General features: G+C 34.5%; 1 protein-coding gene across 1 annotated transcript; it reads right to left on the bottom strand.

Annotated features, from left to right (window-relative positions):
* Positions 1-1,331: 1,331 nt before the first annotated feature.
* Positions 1,332-4,193, bottom strand: LOC131653953 (scarecrow-like protein 34). Its single transcript, XM_058924306.1, has 2 exons — positions 1,771-4,193; positions 1,332-1,654 (listed from the first exon to the last, which is right to left on the bottom strand). The coding sequence occupies exon 1, from the start codon at positions 4,018-4,020 to the stop codon at positions 1,825-1,827; it is 2,196 nt and encodes a 731-aa protein (XP_058780289.1). The 5' UTR covers positions 4,021-4,193; the 3' UTR covers positions 1,332-1,654; positions 1,771-1,824.
* Positions 4,194-10,991: the final 6,798 nt, after the last annotated feature.

The raw sequence follows: 10,991 nt of genomic DNA, 5'->3' as shown, positions 1-10,991 counted from the left end.
GGTTCCACCCCTATCTTTTAGGGTTCCAAAAAGCAGAGTGTTGTGGCTCGTTCCTACATTGAAGCCAAGTACCGAGCCCTCGTAGACACCACATCCGAAGTTATCTGGCTCCTGTCTATCCTCAAAGAGCTCCACCATCGAATCCACCAACCTGTCATATATTGTTGTAATACGGGCGCCATCTTTCTCTCATCCAATCATGTATTCCACTCCAGAATGAAACACGTTGTCATCGCCAATCACTTTGTTCATGAGAATGTGCAACGCGGTGTTTTCTGAGTAACTCGTGTCTCCACTGGTGACCAGCTCGCCGATGTTCTGACGAAACCTCTCCTCCGTCTACAATTTAAGTTCATCATCAACAAGCTCAGACTTTCTCGGCGGCCGTCCGGCTTGCGAGGCATGTTAGAAAATTAAATTAATCTTATTTATCTTTATTATTTATTTATTGTTTATTCAAATAAACTCGCATATCATGTTAGTGGTCTTATAGAGAGGTTTTAGAAAATCTCTAAAACCATCACATTCACTCTATATAAGAAGCAAATATCACTTGATAAAATAAAACAACTTCTTCAATATTTCCTTCTCTTATAATAAATACATACATCAATACTGCATATTTCAAAATTGTTGGTAAAAAATCCATAATTTTATCCAAACATAAATTCCTTTTTCTTCATCACACTTTTAGCTATAATTAATTTACAGAATCAATTCACTCAAAATCAATTTTTTTTCTCACATATCCAAACAAAATCTATGTAGCTTGTTATCATGTCTACTCTCTACACACGCAGAGACAATGAAAGAATGCTACTGCTAGTGTGTTGTGAAAAAGAGAGAGGACTTGGTGGCCAAACTCAGAATTGCAGATTTCATAATATGAACACAGCACAATAAAGAGTAAGCAAGAAATCTAGATCAGAAGGAGAGAGAGAAAAAAGACTTTCTGGTCCAACCAAAGTCATAGACCATATCCCTGAGCTAAGTTTCATGGTCCAGACCAAAGTCATATAGTACTTTAACACTTCCGAAGCAGTACTTAAATAAGATTGCTAACTAAAATTGAAAATTTCTTTTGAGAAGAAATCAAGCAAATATTAGCACCAGATCCAGAGGTCAATGCTAAATCAAACTGGAATATATCTTATAATTCAAAAATTTCTTTTTTTCAACCAAACAGTATTCCAGCAAAGTACATAATCCAATGAAGTGGGAACTGAATAAAGCTCATATGTCAGCCGCATCAGTATCCAATTAGCAAGAATCGTCATCGTGAAATTAACTGATAAATAATCGTCTATTTCAAATTTAACAAACTTGTCAACTTAAAGTTAAAAGGATGTTCATTACATAAAAAAAATCCTACAAAACCTTTTTTCACCAACTTGTTTATACAGATGTTGGTCACAGACTGAAAAAAACAATTAAAAAAATTTTAATTGCTAATATTTGGGAAGGTATGCTAAATTTCTAACACTCTGAACAGACACTGCTACTACTCTGTCAGGCTCTCCTTGTAAGTGTGAAATTCGGTGCGAACCTGGGAAGAACTTCTGCCATAATTATACAGAGTTGGCGCAAATCTTGGAAAAATGTCCATCACACACCTGAAGGTTAAGCAAATAAGGCATAGCAAGCATATCTGAACCTGAAACAGCCAAAAGAATACGATAAGCTTTTCGATGTGACATGTTGTTGCTCGAAACAATACAAGGAAAAGGAACAAATTATGAAATGGAAAGATCAGAAGTCTTAAAATCATACCTTCAAACCAATATGAGTTCTCAAACAAGTTTCTAAGAGTTCGGTATCATATCATTATGCAGGCACCCAACAAGTCGATGCATATAAAATGCGGCCTTTCCAACCTTGAAGCATCCAGTTGTTATCTTCATCAAAGACAAAATCTTTATGGTACCATTCTCTTAGCTTACCTCTAAATTTGACCATTATCTCCTTATCAAGTGGGAGCTGCCTAAAACCGGCCCGTAGATTCCTGACTTGCCACTGTTTATATGACTCGGGCCTCTCAACCCTCTCCAAACCTTCACACGCTACAACATTCATAATCTCCCGACCCAAAAGCTCTTTCTCGATCGTCAGCCTCCATTCGTTTTTACGGGGTATGAGAGTGTCAAACATATCATACATTGCAGAATAATGGAAAAGTGACTCCTTGAAGCGCGTGGCAAAGAAAGGGGCATTGTAAGATCCATTTACTATAGATTGAACAAATATACTCGGGTTTATCTTCCTGATTAACTTCAGAACCGCGTCTTTAGGACTGTTCACTTCAATTGTCTCGTCATGTAAATTCTTAAACCTTACCAGACAATTCACAGCAACTACCTCATCGCTCTTAATATTAAGGTCTTGAACTTGAATGGTTTCCCAGTTTCGCGATGGTACGGCCTTGTATTCAAAGGAAACATTGAAACGCTGACAATAGTTAGCTAAACGCCGTCCAGTTTCCTCAATTCTCTCAGCCGGTCGAAAGCCAGCTTGAGGATACTCTATTCCGGTGATACGAAGCTTGGGAGGTCCACCATCTCTTTCTGACAGAAACTTGATGAGAATTGGCCATTGGAAACCATATAAGATACCGAAATCAATAATGTGAAGTGTTTCCGCCTTTTCAGCCGTTTTCAGTATCATTTTATTTGCAAAGAAATGCGCAAATTTTTTAAAAGGGCAAACAGATATAAAAACTTGGTATGCTTTCAAGTAATCAGCAGCGTTAATCATCTTCTGGCTCATATATAATATCTTTGTACCAGTACCGGCACCAACCATGCGTGCTTCAATCGCATTCGCAAAGTAATGAGCCAACCTCTGACAAGCATCACCCGAAGGAGAAGAATGCTGCCGAATCTGCTTAAACAATTCGTTAGCAGTCCGGTTATCATTACCAGACACAGCTTGTGCACAAAGAACCAAAAGAGTCCTCAAATCCACAGCTTCCTTTTTCTTCCCTTGTTTCTTCGATCGCGCCTTCCCTCCATCAAGCTCACAAACCTCTGCGCTACTCTCCATCACTGATCCATCCTTCTGTTCAGCACACAGCGGCACATTTTCAACACTAAGCAAAACCCTATCAAACATCTCAGATATTTCAGTTTCCTCAACGCGAACCGCTGATTGTTTGTTACTTCTCCCTTCTTCATCTTCACTACCTTGACGCTCGTGATTCTTCCTACTCTTCAACAAACCATACGAACTCGAATTACTCAAAACCGAATAACTCGGATTCGAATTCAAATTCGAATTTGAATTTGAATTCTCCCTAACACTATCCTCCATCTTTATACCTCCCACTCCCCCCTCAGCCTCTTGAGACACTAAACTAGTCTTAGCAGTATCAAAACCAGTAAAAAGCTGAGGCTTTTGAGGAAGAAACTTACTAGCTTCCTCCAACCCTTTTCTAAACTGCAACATAGAATCAGCATCACTAAAAATATTCTGAGCCAAAAGCTTAGTCTCAGAAGAATCCAAATCCAAAACACCATCACTAATATTATTATTACTACTATCACTATTCAAACCAATAAATTGAGACTTCACATAAGAAACTGAATTAAAACCAGAATCACCTGAAACCGGTGTATCAGGACTAGAAAGAGGCTTCAACTCATTAGAACCAGAACTGTTACCAGAATCAAGAGGGTGTTGATTAGGTGAAAGAGGCAGAGGCAGTTTTGATTCCAAAGCATCAAAGAAAATTTTCTCAGTATGTTGGAGACTAAGAGGGTCATAACACATGCAGGGTTTCTGTTGAAAATCCTCTTCCATAAGAATCTGGCTTATGTATTTCACTGTTTCTGAAAAATCAGTGTCTTCAACGGAAGGATCAGTGGTGGGTGAAACGAGTGGCTCCGAGTTAGAACAACTCGGAGGAAAATCAGGTGGAGGAACATGAGGTAGATAGAAATAAGAATCAGTGGTGGTGAAATCATCGAGAAAGAGTAAGTTACCATTGTCGTCGAATTTGAAGGTGGTTTGGAAGTTTGGATCCATGGCTTGGTTGGTTGGTGTGTTTCAGGGAGAGGAAAACATAATCATATGTATGGAAAAAAAAAACAAAAGTCGTAGGATGTTACTGTGACAATAAAAATGAAAACAGTTGTGGAGATTAAGGAAAGATAATAAAAAGTGATTGGTTTTTAATGTTGGAATATTCGTGAAAATATGTGGACAGAATGTCAGAATCAGCTCATGAGTCACTAATGCCTTAATCCGACATTGATTTGAGATTTGAGAACTACTTGTGCTTAATTTTTTAAATTTATTTTAAACTAGAAAGAAATAGACTCACCTTTTCTAGAATAACTATTATTAAATATATATTTCTTCAGCCAATTTTGACCATAAACTCGAATTCAATTTGAAGATATTGTTAATATATCCCTCATTATGTCATATTTATATTTCTTCAACCGGTAATAATTAATTTAAAAAAAATATTAATTAAATCTTTTTTGTGGGGATCTAGCATTTTGTTTCCCGTATTTTTTTGTTTAAAAATATCTTAAAATGCGATGGGGATCACTTTGTGGGAAGGGGATTTGATAATTGAAATAATGCTCAATGATTGGCTAATCATGTTGCTTCTTCCCGTAGTCGTAGTCGTGTTGATTGTGTGCATATGGGTTACAGTCTCATGAACTCAACCCAAAGTATTAAGGTTGTGTTTGTTAATCAAATTAAGCAAATGAATGTCGAATATCATTTTCATGTAAACACATCTCATATAGCTACTAAATTTCTTTTGAGGTGTGGCATGCCATTTAGAGAGAGTGATAAGTCCCTTAACTCTTTATTTAAAGGGTCAATCTTGAGTTGGTGGACATTCTAAAGAAAATAACCAAGAGATAACTAGTGTAATAGATTGTGCTCCGAGAAATAACTTTGTAACTGCCCCTAGATTCAAAAGGATCTTGTTGTTGCTTGTGCATGTGAAATAACCCAACAAACTAAAGAATAGATAAGTCCCTTAACTCTTTATTTAAAGGGTCAATCTTGAGTTGGTGGACATTCTAAAGAAAATAACCAAGAGATAACTAGTGTAATAGATTGTGCTCCGAGAAATAACTTTGTAACTGCCCCTAGATTCAAAAGGATCTTGTTGTTGCTTGTGCATGTGAAATAACCCAACAAACTATATGTGATATTGCAGAGGATGTGTTTTTTGTTTTGATTAATGAATATGGTGTTGTTGCTGGTAAAGAACAAATGGCTTTTGTTGTTCCCTATGTTAATATTAAAGGTTTGGTAAAAGAAAAGTTTTTTTGGCATTGTAAGTGTTAAAGAAACAAGTGTTAAGTCACTTAAGGAGGCACTTGAGAAGTTGTTGTCTATTAATGGCTTGAGTTTATCTAGCATTAGAGGGAAAGGGTACGATAGAGCTGGCAATATGCGAGATAAGTTTGGTCGTTTGAGAACTTTAATCCAAAATGAGAATTCATATGCTTATTATGTGCATTGTTTCGCCCATCAACTTCAATTGACACTTATTGCATGTGTTAAGACTCACAAAGATGTTAGTTGTTTTTTTGGTAAGGTCAATATGCTTGTTAATTTCATACAATCTTCTAACAAAAGACATGAATTGCTTTGGAACAAACAAGTAACTCAGTTTTCTAAATTGATTGAAGAGGGCTAGATAGAGACTAGTAGTGGATTAAATCAAGAATAATTTGTTGCTAGAGTGGGTGACACTCGTTGGGATTCCCACTTTAGGAATTTCACTAGTTTGATGATTTTGTATGGTGCCATTATTAGGGTCCTTGAAGAAGTTGGGAAGGATACGTCAATTGAAAGATATGGTGAAACTATGCTTTCGCAAGATGTGATTCAATCCTTTTATCTTATCTTCATGTTATATATAATGGTTGAGATTTTAGGATTTACAAATGATTTGAGTGTAGCGCTACAAAAGTGTGATCAAGATCTTTTGAATGTTTTGTCACTTGTCAATGCTACCAAACAAGAACTATAAGAAATGAGAAATGATGGATGAGAAGAAGTTATATCTAAGGTTTTGAAAATTTGCAATAAGCACGATATTGATGTATCTTATATGGATGTGCAATATGTGCTTGGGAAGAAACCTAGACGACATGTAATAACTTCTAGTGTTTCTAATTTGCATCATCATAAGCATTATTGTTTATTTAGTGTTTTAGAATTGCAGTTGCATAAGCTCAATGCTAGGTTTGATGCAGAGAATACTAAACTTTTATGATGTGTTTCATGTTTGAGTCCCTCGTCCTCATTTGCATATTTTAATGTGAACAAATTATTGAAGATGGTTGAATTTTAGCCAAATGATTTTGTATATGTGTCGAAAGTGGTGGTGCGACATCAGCTTTAGAATCATGTTAGAAATGTTTGATGTGACCAAATATTTGCATAGTTAAATGGACTTTTAGATCTTTGTGAAAAACTTATGGAAAAAAATAACTGCAACACATTTGATATGGTTTATAAGCTTTTAAAGTTTACTTTAGTCTTGCTGGTAGCATATGCAAGCGTGGAACATATTTTTTCAGCTATGAAGTTTGTGATTTATCAACTATGTAACAAAATGAGTGATAGTGGTTAAATGGTCGTCTTGTAACTTTTATAGAAAGAGATATTCTTGGAACAGTTAACAATGATTTTATTTTAGCTCATTTTTCAAGAAATGGATAGTAGATAATTTTCATTGTAAATGTACTTCATTAAACAATTTTATTTTTTATTTTCAATATAATTTAGTTCATATTTTATTTCACGTTTAGCCACACCAATATGTAATATATGGATCCATCCCTGGGTAATAAATGTATTATTTCCTATGCAAAATTATCTCTTTTGATTTTTTAAATAAATATGCATGGTTTAAAATTTGGGGTTAGAATATTATTGTTGTGGTAGTCTCTATAATACCATTACACCATAATTGCATTATGATCTTTAATAACGTGTATGATCACATCGGGAATCGTAACAAACGATTTCAACCTATTTGTGCAAGTCTTCACAGTAAAAATTAAAATTTCAGAACCCTACATCTCAATTTACTTCAGATCAATTGAAAAATGTTACCGACCAAATTAATTTTTTTACAACAACAAGCAAAACAATCAATACATTGACAATCAGACAAAATCTTCACAGTGAAATAACGCTCTATTAAGTCTTTTGTGTCAAGTCCACAGTTGTGAGTCCAGTCCAATTACCTGCTCACCTGAAAATATTACAACAACATGGGATGAAATACTAATTCCCTGGGCTCTCATTCTATACCACTGAATCTCTCACTACCCTTCTATCTGGGTCAAGGTCTACTTGAAATGTCCATTAGGGGTTCTCAATTATATTTTCCAAGCACTTGTCAAACAATATTTTTAGAGCAAATAGAAACTTAACTATTATAGGGTAAATAGTATAATGATACATCTATGTGACTATATAATTTGTAAAAGTTTAAACCATGTCAAGTTGCAATAGCTGCAATGCACGTCGCAGTAATCACAATGATTGTAATTGTAATGACCGCAACTATAATTTAAAAAAATGTTCTTAATATAACTGTTTAGCAATTTTCATAAATAAATAAAATTATAGTTTGTTAGAAATATACACACACAAAAAAAGAGAAAGAGAAAGAGCAAAATTAATTTGTGTGTATTGCATCACTTATGATTGTGTACATTCACTAATGAATCAATGATGGTAATTCGTACAACACTAGTTGTGCTTATAATCACTTACAAGTCCCAATAACCTAACAAACTTAGTTAGTTAGTTACTTGTGTAACACTTGTTACATTGATAATTCTTCTTATCTCTTTAAGATTTTTAGTCTTGAGTGACTTGGTTAGAACTTATACAAGTCGGTTATGCAGTATGCTAAAGGGATCTTCCCTTTGCTCACTTGATCTTTAAGAAAGTGAAACTTGTTTTTAATGTGTTTACTCCTTCCATGAGCTGTGAGATTCTATTCAAGTTTAATTATTGACTTCTTGTCTACCATTAGTCATACTTTTTTATTTATTTTCCTACCTCCATCTCAATCACCATAGACAGCAGCCACACTCCCTGGAAATTCGCATTGTAGGATGAAATTTACTTAACTTCACAAGAAGACATGATCCATAATTATTTGCTATATGGAGCACCATCAAATTGCAAAATTTCGCAACTTGAACATTGTTGAGTATGACACATATTAAGACAAAGAGAAACATAATATGTGAAAAATTCAAAATGTGTCTTAGGCCTAATTGTTTTTTGTAGGTAGGAGGGTGGGGGAAGTAGCCCTCGTAGTACGGTTCAGAGGTATTATTGTAAATTGAGGCATAATATTATATTTATTGCTTTTAACACTATAATCATGATTATTAAACAAAAATCATGGGAACTATAGTCGCTTCATTTTCATAAAGTTATGTATTATTTCTCGAATTGTGTTAATAAAGATTGATCATGTTCATTGCCCTTTACTCTAATCATCTATATTGATTGTTGTTCTAACAATTGGTATCAGATGGATATTAACCCTTGTGAAAAAATTTAGGTGATATGGTTTGATGGGATGGGTAATTTCATATTATGACAAAGTATGGTTGAGGATATGTTGGATCAACAAGTTTACATAAGACGTTGTGTGAGACGAAATCGACCAACACGGAGGATATCGATTAAACAAATTTAGAGGAGAACGCTACAGGATTGATTCACCTATGTGTTTTAAACAAGTTGATGTATCATATCATGGACCTAACAACGTCAAAGGAGGTTTATGACAAATTAAAGAGTTAATATATGTCAAAGACATTAACAAAATGTTCACGAAGCAGTAACTATACACTCTGAAGATGTAGGAAGGCTCCGATTGGCAACAACATGTCAATGAGTTCAACAATATAATCATCGATCTAGAGAGGCTTAGGGTGAAGATTGATGACAAAAATAAGGAAATTATCTTGATATGCTCATTACCAGGATCATATGACCACTTGGTGGCTACTCTTGCCTATGGGAATAACACCATTAAGTTTATGTTATTACTACTATAGTTTTGTATGATTTTCAAAGGAAACAAAATGTATATGAAGGAACTCAAGGCGACAATATGTATGTAAGGAGGAATCAAGATCGCGGGAGGAACAATGGTAAAATGGGTTCTAGAAAGAAGAGGTTTAAATCCAAGAATCAGAAAACAATCGAGTGTTATAGTTGCAAACAAATTGAGTATTGGAAGATGGACAATCCAAACAAAAATTAGGGCTTATCTAGTTCTTTAAATGTGGTTGAAAATGATGATTTTGGTAGTGAAGCAGATATACTGCGTGTTTCGTCCAACAAGTGTACATATGTGTGGATTCTAGACTCTGGTTGTTCTAACCACATAATATCACATCGAGAATGGTTCACTACATCCAGGTTAGGTTATTTTGGATTTTTTTATCTAGGTGAATATAAAGCATGTAGTATAATTGGAATGAGACAAATTTAAATTTTCATGGAAGATGGTGGCGTACAAACATTGTATGATATCAGATATATTCCAGAATTGAGGAAGAACTTGGTTTCCTTAGGTACTCTACAAGAAAATGATTTCTCATATAGGTCTGATGGATATAGGAAAATTATGAATGTTAGTAATGGTTCTTTGACTCTGATAAGAGAAAAAAGGATTGCATGTAACATCTACAAATTATTGGGGAACACTGTTATAGGTGATGTTGCATCATTCGAGTCTAATCATAATTCAACCAAAGTCTTCCATATGTGTTTGGTTCATCTCATTAAGCGTGAAATAATATTAATTCATAAGAGAAATCTATTGAAGGGTGTTTGTACTTGCAAGATTGATTTGCGAAAGTATTTTGTACTTAGGAAATAGTTTTGTGTTTGGTTCAAGATCGAAAAGGACAAAATAGAGGAAATTTTAGACTATGTGTATTCTGATGTTCCTACCAAAGAGGTTTCTATGAGTGGTTCCAAGTATTTTGTGACTTTCACATATGATTTTTCTCATAAGGTTTGAGTGTATTTGCTGAAGTAGAAATCTGAAGTCTTTACCAAATTTAAGTTGTGGAAGACATAGCTAGAAAATCAAACAGGAAGAAAAAGCAAGTATTTACAGTCAGATAATGGGACAAAGTACACTAATTCAAATTTAAGAGGTTCTATAAAGAGCACTGTATTCAAAGACATTTCTTAGTTTGTAAGACACCATAGAAAAATGGTATGAAAGATAGAATGAATAGGTATCTAACGGAAAAGGAAAGTTGACTCTTATTAAATGATGGACCATCAAAAGGTTTCTAGGCATATGTAGTTAACTTTGCATGCAATCTGATCAACATGTTACCACATGCTCTAATAGAGGGTAAAGTTGCAGAGGATGTATGGACAAGTAATCCTATTGATCTTGATAATTTAAGGATTTTTAGGTGTCCAGATTATGTGTATATATATACTGAAGATCGATTCAAACTTAATCCAAAGTCAAAGAAGTGTATCTTCGTCGATACATAAAAGGTGTGAAGGGTTTCAAGTTATAGGATCTAATTAAGAAGAAGATGGTAATTAATAGAGATGTTTTTTATGATCATTTAATGTTGAAGAAATCAGTTACAACATGTTTGTCATCATCTAAAGGAGAAACTTCCAATAAAAAGTGATTCAGGTGGATGTTGATCAACCACCAACTGAACAATTTGCGGGGAGTACGTGAACCATGAGAGGAACTAGGCTTTGATATTGAAATTGACCACATGCATGAGCCATTGAAATTGACCACATACCTGAACCATTAAAATTGACCACATATGGGAACTTGTTCAAATTACTTAAGGGAAAAAGACCATTAAATATAATTGGGTTTTAAGAGAAAACCAACATTAACAAAAAAAAAGGGAAAAGTTCGAGGCTCGTATTGTAGCAAAGGGGTACTCACAATATAAAAGGTTAACTAAGATGAGATTTTCTCT

Source organism: Vicia villosa, linkage group LG2 (genome assembly GCF_029867415.1).
Source record: "Vicia villosa cultivar HV-30 ecotype Madison, WI linkage group LG2, Vvil1.0, whole genome shotgun sequence".
Lineage (NCBI taxonomy): Eukaryota > Viridiplantae > Streptophyta > Magnoliopsida > Fabales > Fabaceae > Vicia > Vicia villosa.
The sequence above is the reverse complement of the archived record's forward strand: the minus strand, read 5'-3'. Positions and strand labels throughout refer to the sequence as shown.

Bases quoted from the DNA above. Each gene is read 5' to 3' on its own strand.
- LOC131653953 (XM_058924306.1), bottom strand. From the start codon at position 4,020: ATGGATCCAAACTTCCAAACCACCTTCAAATTCGACGACAATGGTAAC.